This window comes from Dendropsophus ebraccatus, chromosome 14 (assembly GCF_027789765.1).
Source record: "Dendropsophus ebraccatus isolate aDenEbr1 chromosome 14, aDenEbr1.pat, whole genome shotgun sequence".
In the NCBI taxonomy this organism is placed as follows: Eukaryota; Metazoa; Chordata; class Amphibia; order Anura; family Hylidae; genus Dendropsophus; species Dendropsophus ebraccatus.
The window spans coordinates 63,167,018-63,181,937 of NC_091467.1; the positions used below are offsets into that span (position 1 = coordinate 63,167,018).

The 14,920-nt window shown below is 45.1% G+C and overlaps 3 protein-coding genes across 3 annotated transcripts in view; all 3 read left to right on the top strand.

Moving 5' to 3' along the window:
• The window catches only part of LOC138771897 (putative uncharacterized protein MYH16), a 35,538-nt gene extending 33,077 nt beyond the window's left edge, over positions 1 to 2,461 (top strand). Inside the window, exon 5 of the mRNA XM_069951899.1 lies at positions 2,393 to 2,461. Coding sequence (XP_069808000.1) covers positions 2,393 to 2,461 — 69 coding nt within the window. The remainder of the gene's footprint in view (positions 1 to 2,392) is intronic.
• The window catches only part of LOC138773060 (putative uncharacterized protein MYH16), a 28,642-nt gene continuing 15,954 nt past the window's right edge, over positions 2,233 to 14,920 (top strand). Inside the window, exons 1-4 of the mRNA XM_069953981.1 lie at positions 2,233 to 2,449; positions 6,374 to 6,460; positions 6,618 to 6,863; positions 9,590 to 9,707. Coding sequence (XP_069810082.1) covers positions 6,765 to 6,863; positions 9,590 to 9,707 — 217 coding nt within the window. The 5' untranslated portion in view covers positions 2,233 to 2,449; positions 6,374 to 6,460; positions 6,618 to 6,764. The remainder of the gene's footprint in view (positions 2,450 to 6,373; positions 6,461 to 6,617; positions 6,864 to 9,589; positions 9,708 to 14,920) is intronic.
• LOC138773062 (E3 ubiquitin/ISG15 ligase TRIM25-like) lies at positions 11,168 to 13,333 on the top strand. Its single transcript, XM_069953983.1, has one exon. The coding sequence runs from the start codon at positions 11,202 to 11,204 to the stop codon at positions 12,657 to 12,659; it is 1,458 nt and encodes a 485-aa protein (XP_069810084.1). The 5' UTR covers positions 11,168 to 11,201; the 3' UTR covers positions 12,660 to 13,333.

The window sequence follows — 14,920 nt, forward strand, 5'->3', positions numbered from 1 at the left end:
TGGCCAGTCTCTTTTAATGGACTCGTTCAAGGGGAAATGGCCCCGGGTCTCTCCCCAATGTATAGTCACAAGCTCCTGTGGGGGTATAAATACCAAGCTGACCCACTCATATAGAGTGCTAGGAAGGCGGAGCTTGTATCATTCAACCACCCTCAATGACACCCACCAGGAAGACACCCACCAGGATATATGTCCGAAAGGACCGAAGAAGATTCATTGAGGACTTGAGTGATTGCAATGCCTCCCTGACACTTTTGGCTTCTTCTTTTTACTCATAACTTTTACTTCATTTGCTTTTTGAGGGACAGAGGAATCACAGCCATTGCCCCCTGCCCTCTATCACTGCAAAGACCACCGCCCACTACTTATGCCCCTTCAGCTACCTACTCATCTGCCTGCCGTCATGGAGTAAGGAGGGAGTTGGGGTCACATATCACCCACTAGCGGAGTACGGGCGTTTCATTTTTAACAGGGGTTGGTCACTTTATAGAAAAATAGTTCACTCAAGTGTACTCACTGTATATACTGACAGCAGCTCCCTGTGTACTCACTGTATATACTGACAACAGCTTCCTGTATTCACTGTATATACTGACAGCAGCTCCCTGTACTCACTGTATATACTGACAGCAGCTCCCTGTGTACTCACTGTATATACGGACAGCAGCTTCCTGTGTACTCACTGTATATACTGACAGCAGCTTCCTGTACTCACTGTATATACTGACAGCAGCTCTCTATGTACTCACTGTATATACTGACAGCAGCTTCCTGTACTCACTGTATATACTGACAGCAGCTCCCTGTGTACTCACTGTATATACTGACAGCAGCTCCCTGTGTACTTACTGTATATACTGACAGCAGCTCCTTGTGTACTCACTGTACATACTGACAGCAGCTTCCTGTACTCACTGTATATACTGACAGCAGCTCTCTATGTACTCGCTGTATATACTAACAGCAGCCTCCTCTGTACTCACTGTATATACTGACAGCAGCTCCCTGTGTACTCACTGTATATACTGACAGCAGCTCCCTGTGTACTCATTGTATATACTGACGGCAGCTCCCTGTGTACTTGCTGTATATACTGACAGCAGCTCCCTGTGTACTCATTGTATATACTGACGGCAGCTCCCTGTGTACTTGCTGTATATACTGACAGCAGCTCCTGCGTACTCACTGTATATACTGACAGCAGTCCACTGTGTACTTACTGTATATACTGACAGCAGCTCCCTGTGTACTTACTGTATGTACTATCACCAGCTCTCCCTGTACTCACTGTATATACTGACAGCAGCTCCCTGTACTCACTGTATATACTGAAGGCAGATCTCTATGTACTCGCTGTATATACTGACAGCAGCTCCCTGTACTCACTGTATATACTGAAGGTAGATCCCTATGTACTCGCTGTATATACTGACAGCAGCTTTCTGTGTACTCACTGTATATACTGACAGCTGCTGCCTGTGTACTCACTGTATATACTGACTGCAGCTCTCTGTGTACTCACTGTATATACTGCCAGCAGCTCCCTGTACTCACTGTATATACTGACAGCAGCTCCCTTTGTACTCACTGTATATACTGACAGCAGCTCCCTGTACTCACTGTATATACTGACAGCAGCTCCCTGTGTACCTCATAGAGCTAATATCAGACTCTCCTCCTCCAGGCTGTGCTGTCCTGCTCTGTGGTGATTCTATCCATAAGATGGCTGACACGATGGAACATGTGACCATGCCCCGCCCCATAATGTGGGACTCTGTCTACTAAATTGTGATACTATCATGTGATACTGTCAGCTGAGCTGCTGTATCTAATCCTGTCATATGTGATCAAGTCTGCTGACGCATTGTATCTAATCCTATGATGTCTGATACTGTCTGCCGAGCTGTGTTTCATGTGTGATGTCTTCTCCTATCACGCTTACACAGTCTTGTAAGCTGCTGTATGTAATCCTATGGTGTGTGATACTCCCTTCTGAGCTTCTGTATCCAATCCTATGGTGTGTGATACAGTCTGCTGAGCTTCTGTATCTAATTCTATCTATATTAACTGACATAGAGCTTGGCCTCCTGCTCTGCTCAGTGGGTTCCCTTTAACTACTCTTGGCTATAGAACATATGTGTGTGTATATATATATATATATATATATATATATATATATATATATATAATATATATATATATATATGCAGTGCTCATCTTTATACCGTTATATGGCTATATCTTCCGGGCTCTTACATTATTTACACATGTAATTATTTCTCCTGTTTTCCAGGAATAAATCCATATCTTCTGCTGCTATAAGTGACACGAGTGACATGGAGGACAATTACCTGCAGGAATGAATTAGTAATGGGCTCTCATCTGTCTGTAGGTTCACATCGAGGAGCTGGAGGATGAGCTGGAGGCCGAGAAGACTATAAGAGCCAAGGTACAGGAATGAGAAGCTTTAGGGGAATAGAACTTTGGAGGTTTGGAGGGATTTTGTTGTTTCCCTTTAAGCCCCTTCCAACTGCCTCAGCTCTGCTACATATCCTGTATTAGTCAGTGGAGCTGTAAAATATTACATCATTGGAAACAGAATCTTATTACCTAATATGTATGTTATCTGCAGAGTAGAGCAGTGCCATCTAGTGGTCATTTTTCTTGTAAACTCTTCATTATTCCCTAATGCTGATGGAACTCAGAGGTTCCTACATCCAACAGGGGTCTAGAGGTCCCAACTTTTAATGCGATCCAGTGTTTGTCCCTGGTTGGCATCTGTTGACACCAAGAACATCAGAAAGGATCCATGGGTCATATAGAGACCCACGCATGTCCCTGGAAGCTTGTGATAGGGCCCAGGGATAACCAATTCTGAAAGATTCCTGCAATCATCCTTTTTGGCATCTATGGGATCCCAAAGATGTCAACTTCTTCTAGAATCTAGTGGTGACCACTCCAACAGGACCTAGTGCTGGTCTCTTGAGGCTTGTGACGTGGCCCAAAGGTCCCAACTACCAACAAGATCCAGGACTCATCAGTTGTCTTCTCCTGGCGTCTAGAGGCCCTCATATCTTGCACTTTCCAGTGGCATCTACTGGTGTCCAGAGGTCCTTATATACAGCAATTTCCAGTAGTGGGTGATCATGTGTGTCATCTACTGGGGCCTAGAGGTCCTCATATCCAGCCGTGTCCATTGGAGTGTGGTCCCTTGTGTCATATAATGGAGACCAGAGGTTCCCAGCAGTCCCTTGTGGCATCCAGTGGGGGGCACCATTGCATCTTCAGAGGTTGGGTTACTGTAGCCCTCCATCAAGTCCAAAGGTTGAAGTCACACGCTTAAAGGGGTTGGCCATTTTATAGTAAAATTGTTCAGTGTACGGTATTAATAAGTGTAGTCACTGTATATACTGACAGGTGCTCCCTGTGTACTCACTGTATATACTGACTGCAGCTCCCTGTGTACTCACTGTATATGCTGACTGCAGCTCCCTGTGTACTCACTGTATATACTGACAGCAGCTCCCTGTGTACTCATTGAATATACTGACAGCAGCTCCCTGTACTCACTGTATATACTGACTGCAGCTCCCTGTGTACTCACTGTATGTACTGACGGCAGCTCCCTGTGTACCTCATAGAGCTAAAATCAGGCTCCCCTCCTCCAGGATGTGCTGTCCTGCTCTGTAGTGAGACTGTCCAAAAGATGGCCGACATTCAGGAGCATGTGACCATGCTCCGCCCCCCAGTGTCCACCACTGAGCCTGTTTATGCCTATGTTGGACACTGGGGGCGGGGCATGGTCACATGCTCCTCCGTGTTGGCCATCTTATGGACAGACTCACCACAGAGCAGGACAGCACAGCCTGGAGGAGGGGAGTCTGTCAGTATATACAGCGAGTACACAGGGAGCTGCTGTCAGTATATAAAGTGAATACACAGGGAGCTGCTGTTAGTATATACTGTGCGTACACAGGGAGCTGCTGTCAGTATATACAGTGAATACACAGGGAGCTGCTGTCAGTATATATAGTGAGTACAGGGAGCTGCTGTCAGTATATACAGTGAGTACACGGGGAGCTGCTGTCAGTATATACAGTGAGTACACAGGGAGCTGCTGTCAGTATATACAGTAAATACACAGGGAGTTTCTGTCAGTATATACAGGGAGTACACAGGGAGCTGCTGTCAGTATATACAGTGAGTACACAGGGAGCTGCTGTCAGTATATACAGTGAGTACACAGGGAGCTGCTATCAGTATATACAGTGAATACACAGGGAGCTGCTGTCAGTATATACTGTGCGTACACAGGGAGCTGCTGTCAGTATATACAGTGAATACTCAGGGAGCTGCTGTCAGTATATACAGTGAGTACAGGGAGCTGCTGTCAGTATATACAGTGAGTACACAGGGAGCTGCTGTCAGTATATACAGTGAGTACACAGGGAGCTGCTTACAGTATATACAGTGAGTACATGGAGCTGCTGTCAGTATATATAGTGAGTACACAGGGAGCTGCCGTCAGCAGCTCCCTGTGTACTCACTGTATATACTGACGGCAGCTCCCTGTGTACTCACTGAATATACTGACAGCAGCTCCATGTACGCACTGTATATACTGTAAGCAGCTCCCTGTGTACTCACTGTATATACTGACAGCAGCTTCCTGTGTACTCACTGTATATTCTGACAGCAGCTCCCTGTGTACTCACTAAATATACTGACAGCAGCTCCATGTACTCACTGTATATACTGTCAGCAACTCCCTGTGTACCCACTGTATATACTGACAGCAGCTCCCTGTACTCACTGTAAATACTGACAGCAGCTCCCTGTGTACTCACTGTATATACTGACAGCAGCTCCCTGTATACTCACTGTATATACTGACAGCAGCTCCCTGTACTCACTGTAAATACTGACAGCAGCTCCCTGTACTCACTGTATACACTGACAGCAGCTCCCTGTGTACTCACTGTATATACTGACAGAAACTCCCTGTGTATTCACTGTATATACTAACAGGGATATACAGTGAATGCACAGGGATCTGCTGTCAGTATATACAGTAAATACACAGGGAGTTTCTGTCAGTATATACAGTGAATACACAGGGAGCTGCTGTCAGTGTATACAGTGAGTACACAGGGAGCTGCTGTCAGTATATACAGTGAGTACACAAGGAGCTGCTGTCAGTATATACAGTGAGTACACAGAGAACACAGGGAGCTGCTGTCAGTATATACAGTGAGTACACAGGGAGCTGCTGTCAGTATATACAGTGAGTACAGGGAGCTGCTGTCAGTATATACAGTGAGTACAGGCTGCTGTCAGTATATACAGTGAGTACACAGGGAGCTGCTGTCAGTATATACAGTGAGTACACAGGGAGCTGCTGTCAGTATATAATGTGAGTCCATGGAGCTGCTGTCAGTATATACAGTGAGTACAGAGAGCTGCTGTCAGTATATACAGTGAGTACACAGGGAGCTGCTGTCAGTAAATACAGTGAGTACACAGGGAGCTGCTGTCATTATATACAGTGAGTACACAGGGAGCTGGTGTCAGTATATACAGTGAGTACACAGGGAGCTGCTGTCATTATATACAGTGAGTACACAGGGAGCTGGTGTCAGTATATACAGTGAGTACACAGGGAGATGCTGTCAGTATATACAGTGAGTACACAGGGAGCTGCTGTCAGTATATACAGTGAGTACACAGGGAGCTGCTGTCAGTATATACAGTGTGTTTACAGGAAGCTGCTGTCAGAATATACAGTGAGTACATGGAGCTGCTGTCAGTATATACAGTGAGTACACAGAGAGGTGCTGTCAGTATATACAGTGAGTATACAGGGAGCTGCTGTCAGTATATACAGTGAGTACATGGAGCTGCTGTCAGTATATACAGTGAGTAAACAGGGAGCTGCTGTCAGTATATACAGTGAGTATACAGGGAGATGCTATCAGTATATACAGGGAGTACAGGGAGCTGCTGTCAGTATATATAGTGAGTACACAGGGAGCTGCTGTCAGTATATACAGTGATTATACAGGGAGCTGCTGTCAGTATATACAGTGAGTACAGGAAGCTGCTGTCAGTATATACAGTGAGTACACAGGGAGCTGCTGTCAGTATATACAGTGAGTATACAGGGATATGCTATCAGTATATACAGGGAGTACACAGGGAGGTGCTGACAGTATATACAGTGAATATAGTTACTAATACTGTATACACCGAACTATTTTACTATAAAGTGGCCAACCCCTTTACGCTGAGTGTAACTGGTCCAAATAGCCTGAAGGTAGATATGATCATTAACCCTTTGTGGTGGTGTCTGAGCCGACGGTTCCTTACGTTCCAGGTGGAGAAGCAGCGTGCTGAACTTGCTCGGGAACTTGATGACCTCCATGATAGATTGGAGGAGAGTGGAGGATCGGCAGCCTCTCAGGTATTACAGTCCGCCATTCTATACAACCACCAACCAATACGTGCTGCAGGATGAATAGACTATGTAGACAATGTTCTCTGCAACCCCTGCTGGTGCAGTCTCTGCATAGGGTTGCACACATCTAGATCTCCTTTCATACAGTGTTTCCTTATATTAGGTAGAGATTACCAAGAAGCGTGAGTGTGAACTGATCCGAGTGCGGCAGGAGCTAGAGGAGGCCCTGATCCAGTCAGAGGCCACAGCATCAGCTCTCAGGAAGAAGCATGCCGCCGCCCTGGTGGAGACAACAGAGCAGCACGACAACATGCAAAGAGTCCGGCAGAAGCTGGAGAAGGAGAAGCAGATGATGAAGGTGGAAATAGAGAATCTTACCACCATGATAGAAAATCTCCAGAAAGCCAAGGTAAAGACTACTGACTGTGACTCCACCCCTACATAATTATACATAGTATTATAGTACTTATATTCTTGTATACTGTATATGAGCAGTATTATAGTAGTTATATTCTTGTATATAGGAGCAGTATTATAGTAGTTATATTCCTGTATATAGGAGCAGTATTATAGTAGTTATGCGGTTCAGGGAAGAAACAGAGTGCTGCACCTCACACCTATGGCTGACACTAGTGCCCCTAGGCTAAAATAAAAAACACATCAGAATTTTGTGTATGAATTGATCAAGCCATACTGCCCCATGTACCTCGTGCCGGTATCTGATACACATGGGTCCCTACACTAAGTCCATACCGTGCCAGTCAGTGGCCACCAACCCCGCAGGCGCGCATAGTCAGGGAACGGGGGCCATGGGACGGCCCTGCGACCCCCATGCCACAGGACCAGACCCACAAACACCACACCAGAACCCGGCCAGCACCGCCGGCGGAGAAGGTCGCCCCCAAGCAGCACAAGTCTGGATAAGGAATTACACTCACCATAGCTGCAGCAAACAGAATGGGAAAAAACAGGAGGGATTAAAACCATGAGCACTCAGGTGTCTCCTGCTAATTGCGGTCATGTGGGTCTCACCAGGAGGAGTGCAAAACACGGAGAAAAGAGAGAAACAAAATGCGGTTCAGGGAAGAAACAGAGTGCTGCACCTCACACCTATGGCTGATACTAGTGCCGCCAGGCTAAAATAAAAAACACATCAGAATTTTGTGTATGAATTGATCAAGCCATACTGCCCGTGTTTTGCACTCCTCCTGGTAAGACCCACATGACCGCAATTAGCAGGAGACACCTGAGTGCTCATGGTTTTAATCCCTCCTGTCTGTCCCATTCTATCTGTGATAGCTATGGTGAGTGCAATACCTTATCCAGACTTGTGCTGTTTGGGGGCGACCTTCTCCGCCGGTGGTGCTGGCTGGGTTTTGGTGTGGCATTTTTGGGTCTGGTCCTGTGGCATGGGGGTTGCAGGGCCGTTCCATGGCCTCCCTTCCCTGACTGTGCACGCCTGCAGGGGTGGTGGTCACTGACCGGCACAGTGTGGACTTAGTGTAGGGACCCATGTGTATCAGATACCTGCACGAGGTACATGGGGCAGTGTGGCTTGATCAATTCACATACAGAATTCTGATGTTTTTTATGCAGCCGAGAGGCACTAGTATCAGCCATAGGTGTGAGGTAAAGCACTCTTTTTCTTACCTGAACCGTATTATAGTAGTTATATTCTTGTATATAGGAGCAGTATTATAGTAGTTATATTCTTGTATATAGGAGCAGTATTATAGTAGTTATATTCCTGTATATATGAGCAGTATTATAGTAGTTATATTCCTGTATATAGGAGCAGTATTATAGTAGTTATATTCTTGTATATAGGAGCAGTATTATAGTAGTTATATTCTTGTATATAGGGGGCAGTATTATAGTAGTTATATTCTTGTATATAGGAGCAGTATTATAGTAGTTATATTCCTGTATATAGGAGCAGTATTATAGTAGTTATATTCTTGTATATAGGAGCAGTATTATAGTAGTTATATTGCTGTATATAGGGAGCAGTATTATAGTAGTTATATTCTTGTATACGGGAGCAGTATTATAGTAGTTATGGAAAGTGGAGAGAATGGAACGGCTGCACATCCCATCTATGGCTGATACTAATGCCGCTAGGCCTATATTAAAAATCAACACCAGAGTGTCTGTATATGATTTGATCAAGCCATAATAGCCCCATGTACCACCGCGCAGGTCCTCTGGTTCACACGGGTCCCTATGCTAACTCCCCACCGTGTCGGTCAGTGACCGCCAACCCCGCAAAGCGTGCACATGCAGGGAAGGGGGGCCATGGAACGGGCCTGCAACCCCAATGTCACAGGACCAGACCCAAACAGTGTATAAGACCAGGGGCGTAACTAGAAATGGCTGGGCCCCATAGCAAACTTTTGATTGCCCTCCCCCCCCCCCCGACTGACCACTAAACGGTCAAGTGAAGTCATAACTACATAACTGCTAGCTCTGGTCAGGAGTGCTTGCAGTTAAAGGGACATTTGCAAAACCCAGGAGACCAGCAGGGCCACCCGATGCTGCAAATGATGACGGCTCAGGGGGCCCAGTGTATTGCAGGAGCACACCATGGGGCCCCCTGATGCGGCGGGCGCCATAGCAGCCGCTATGGCTGCTATAGTGGTAGTTACGCCCCTGTATAAGACCTCTCTTCTCCCCGGTGATCTGCTGTATATAGAGACGGTACAGTTCTGGTTACTTTGGATGTTACCAGTGACCCATGAAAACACAATGGTTTGGAATAAATTGGGAAAGATATAACTGGAATCTCATCATCCTCACGCTCCGATGGTCCATAGTCACTAGTTAAGTCATCTATTCGCCTTCAGGCCACGTTTTCCATCCTCAGAAAGCAGCTGGGTCTCAGAGCAGTATATCGTATAGTATAGTTATATGTTTCTGTGTGTGTGTATATATATATATATATATATATATATATATATTCTATTATACTCTATGTATTCTCATAATGTGATATATTATCTGCTTGGCTACTGTATCTAATCCTGCCATGTATGATACAAATTGCACTTTTTATCCATATATACAGCTTTTGCAGGTATCTAATACTATGTTGGTGAATTTTCCTTGATGTTACATTTTATTCTTCTTTTGCTCCAGGCTGGCTGTGACGCACAGACAAGAAAACTGGAAGATTTATTGTCAAATGCAAACACCAAAAATCAGGAACTTCAGAAAATCATCACCGAGCAAAATGCTGCGAAGAACAAGCTGCAAGGTAAGAGACGTCAGCGCCTGAGGAAGGAAGTGCAGGGGTTATCTGCCCTGTGTGGATTTCCTTAGCAGAAGGAGCCAAAGCACAAGGCCTCTATTCAGTCTACATCAACACCTTGAGTATCTAATCCTATCTTGTGTGATACTATGTGCTGAGCCATGTATCTAAGCTTCATATGTATGATACTGTCTACCAAGCTCCAAGCATGTGTGAAGATCTCTTCTAGCTTGTGTATCTAAGCCTATCCTATGTGATACTGAAATGGCTGATAACAGGGAGCAAGAAGTTGCGTTCAGGTTCTAGACCTGAGTAACTTGCATTATATGGATGCTGTATGGTACTATTCCCAAACCCATGGCTTTCCACCTCTTCCACAACTACAACTCCCATCATACCTTACAGCAGCGATGGGGAACCTTTGGCCCTCTAGCTGTTGCAAAACAACAATTCCTGTCATGCCTGGACAGCCAAAGCTATTTCCCAGGCATTGTGGGAATTGTAGTTTTGCAACATCTGGAGAGTCGAAGGTTCTACATCTCTGCCTTACAGCTACAGACTCCCCACATATTGCAAAACCACAACCCCCACATATGCTACAGCTACTGGCTCTCTATGTTTTGCAAAACTACAACTCCCACCATTTTCCAACAGCTACAGGATCTACATCTATTGCAAAACTACAACTCCCATCATGCTCTGGCAGTTGCAGGCTCTCTACCTATTGCAAAACTACAACTCCCACCATTCCCCCACATCTACAGGATCTCCAGCTGCTGCAAAACTACAACTCCCATCATGCTTTGGCAGTTGCAGGCTTTCCATCTATTGCAAAACTACAACTCCCACCATTCCCCCACATCTACAGGATCTCCAGCTGCTGCAAAACTACAACTCCCATCATGCTTTGGCAGTTGCAGGCTTTCCATCTATTGCAAAACTACAACTCTCACCATTCCCCAACAGCTACAGGATCTCCAGCTGCTGCAAAACTACAACTCCCATTATGCCCGGGCAGGCACAGGGTCTCCATCTATTTCAGAACTTCAACTCCTAGCATGCTGTGACAGCTGCAGTCCCTTCTCCTATTGCAAAACTTTGTCTGTTAGTGCATGATGGGAGTTGTAGTTGTGCAGCAGCTAGAGAGGCCCTAGTGATGTCTGAGCTGTAATGTGAGACATCCCACTCCATGTCACTCGTCTAGTGATGTCTGAGCTGTAATGTGAGACATCTGACCCCTGTCACTCGTCTATTGATGTCTGAGCTGTATTGTGAGACATCTGACCCCTGTCACTCGTCTAGTGATGTCTGAGCTGTAATGTGAGACATCCCACTCCATGTCACTCGTCTAGTGATGTCTGAGCTGTAATGTGAGACATCTGACCCCTGTCACTCGTCTAGTGATGTCTGAGCTGTAATGTGAGACACAGCTTCCCATGTCCCACCCCCGGCAGGCTGCCAGACTTTCAGTTTCGTTCCTCCTTCCTCCCTCCTCTAGTGATGGCGTCTGCTGATCTCCGAGCTGAGCTGAAATGTCCCATCTGCCTGGAAATCTACACGGATCCTGTGAACCTGACGTGTGGACACAACTACTGCCGAGCCTGTATTGACCGTATGCTGAATACCCAGGTGGGGGCTTATAACTGCCCTGAATGCAGGACCCAATTCCCGACCCGCCCTGTGCTGCAGAGGAACATCACCCTGTGTAACATCGTCACCATCTTCTCATCTGCCAACCCCGAGCTGAGTGGAAGTGGAGTTCACTGTTCATACTGTCTATACTCTGCCGTTCCTGCCCTTCAGTCCTGTCTACACTGTGAAGCTTCTCTGTGCAGCAACCACCTGAGAGTCCACAGCAAGTCACCAGAACACGTCCTAACCGAAGCCACCCAGACCCCGGAAAAGTGGAAATGCCCTGTCCACAAGGAGATCCTCAAGTATCGCTGCATTGTAGACAACGCTTGTATCTGTGTCACCTGTTGCTTGGTTGGAGAACATCATGGACATCAGGTGGAGCTACTGGTGGAAGCCTCTGAGAAGAAGAAGGAGACATTCAGAAGCTTCCTGAGACAGCTCTCGTTAAAACGAGACAAAATTGAGAAGAAGATCCAAGATCTAGAAGAACGTGGACCAAGAGATCCTGGGAAGGAAGAATTCTCAATCCTGGTACCGGACATAAAGGGTGAGAAGGTATTATACACTATCTCAAGCCTTATTCAGTTATTACAGATCAAGAAGGAGAAGGTGTCCAAGAAAATTGGTCGACTAGAGGAACTTTGCAACTCGAGCAATCCCATGTCTGTGTTACAGGAGAAGAACATGGACCTTCAGGACTTCATAAACGAAAAAGATGATGAGGAATGGAAGGAATGTGGCCAAAAGCTCCCAATCCCAAAAACTCAAGGCTGTCTAGAGCTGGTTCTAGATGTAAGTACAGCTGCCAATAACATTCTGGTAGCGGATGATCGGAAAACCATGTATTGGTCCTCAGTATTCCAGAATCGCCCCGAAACACCAAAGAGGTTCCAGTACAATCAGATCTTGAGCAGCCAGGTCTTCTCCTCAGGTCGACACTATTGGGAGGTGGAGACCAGTGAAACGGGGGACTGGAGACTCGGAGTGGCCTACGACAGAATAGAAAAGAAGGGTGATCAGTCATATTTTGGGGACAATGACAAGTCGTGGTGTCTACGTAGGTTGTATAAGAACCAGTATTCTGTCATGCATGACAACATGGTGACCACCTGCCCGCATACGTTTTCCTGTAATAGATTCCGGATATTTCTGGATTATGAGGCCGGCCAGTTATCCTTTTTTGAATTGAGCAGCCCCATCAGACATCTGCACACTGTCACGGCCACCTTCACTGAGCCCCTCTACGCTGCTTTTGGTATAGGCTATTGGTTATCTGGGGAACACTGCTGCCTGAAGATCCTTCATCAGGAATCCCTCCCATGATGCATTTCATGGGGGTAAATATCCAAAGAAGAGGCTTGGTTTGAGTTATTGTATGGAGATAGAACCTCATGGCTCCCATAAAGATGGAGGAGTGAACAGCAATGGAGGGTCACTAGGTCCAATGGCCATCAATATTAGGTGAAGGTCCAACCTCCATCGATGAAGCCAACCGGTTCCCCATTTATGAGTTCAGTAGCCCCATCAGACACCTGCACAGCCACTGTCACCAAACCCGTCCCTACTGCTGATGATGTAAGGATTTGTTGTGTACGGAAATATTCAACCTGAAGACTAGAACTCCCTGATGTCCATGGAGCTCGCTGGTGGTCATGGAGGTTTCTTGCTCCCACAGATCAAGTTTTGATGGCCTGATCTTAGAGTGTCCCTGTCACATCATGTCAGTAGTTGTCATCACTCGTCCTCATCACAATTACTATATATAATGCCAAATGCACTAAACATCAGTATCAATAACCTGCAAATATCAGCAGGTTATTACAGCATATTATACTGTAATATATATGTTTATGATAAAAGTGAAGGTGACGCCAGGCGCTGTCCGGACCCCGGCTGTAAGTCACTCTGCTCTTTGTCTTGTTGATGAAAATAAGAAAATTAATTTGGAAATTTGGTATATTATATTATGACACTGTACTATTATATTCTCTATATCTGCTCTCCTATAATACAGGTGTTTTATCACTGTCCTATAATACAGGTGTTATATATCACTGTCCTATAATTCAGGTGTTATATATAACTGTCCTATAATACAGGCGTTATATCCACTGTCCTATAATACAGGTGTTATATATCACTGTCCTATAATACAGGCGTTATATATCACTGTCCTATAAAACAGCCATTATATCCACTGTCCTATAATACAGGCGTTATATATCACTGTCCTATAATACAGGCGTTATAAATCACCATCCTATAATACAGCCGCTATATCCACTGTCCTATAATACAGGAGTTATATATCACTGTTCTATAATACAGCCGTTATATTAATGTCTTATAATACAGCCGTTATATCACTGTCCTATAATACAGCCATTTTATCACTGTCCTATAATACAGGTGTTATATATCACTGTCCTATAATACAGGCGTTATAAATCACCATCCTATAATACAGCCGCTATATCCACTGTCCTATAATACAGGAGTTATATATCACTGTTCTATAATACAGCCGTTATATCACTGTCCTATAATACAGCCGTTTTATCACTGTCCTATAATACAGGCATTATATATCACTGTCCTATAATACAGCCGCTATATCCACTGTCCTATAATACAGGAGTTATATATCACTGTCCTATAATACAGGAGTTATATCACTGTCCTATAATACAGCCGTTATATCACTGTCCTATAATACAGCCCTTATATCCGCTTTCCAGGTATAATCCTAGAATTGATGGCCAGGAAAATAGACTTTAACCCGGCGGCATCTTTCTTTATTTGATGTCATTACTGTGTGACACCTCATTCAGGCTCAGAATAGTGTGTAATAACGGAGGGGGTGCAGCTCCGCCGGGCGGCAGACGCTCCTGACCTCACAGATAGGAGAAGCCAGAATCCTAGAAATAATGGATCCATCCACCGGGGACCAAAACCCAAGAGAAAAGACACTAACACAGGGATGCTGCTGAACTAGTATCAGAAAGTTATATAGATTTGTAAATTATTTCTATTTAAAAAATCTCCAGTCTTCCATTACTTATCAGCTGCTGTATGTCCTGCAGGAAAGTGGTGTTTTCTTTCCAGTCTTGAGAGCAGGAGAGGTTTTCTATGGGGATTTGCTGCTGCTCTGGACGGTTCCTGACATGGACAGAGGTGGCAGCAGAGAGCACTGTGTCAGACTGGAAAGAATACAACCCTTCCTGCAGGACATACAGCAGCTTATAAGTATTGGAAGACTGGAGATTTTTTTAATAGTAATAATTTTAAAAAATCTATATAACTTTCTGGCGCCAGTTAATATGAAAACCACTTTCTTTCTCTGTAGTACTTTTCCTGTATTATACCTCAGAGCTGCACTCACTATTCTGCTGGTAGGGTCACTGTGTACATACATTACTGATCTTGAGTTACATCCTGCATTATACCCCAGAGCTGCACTCACTATTCTGCTGGTGAGGTCACTGTGTACATACATTACATTACTGATCCTGTACTGATCCTGAGTTACATCCTGTATTATACTTCAGAGCTGCACTCACTATTCTGCTGGCGGTGATGTAGTC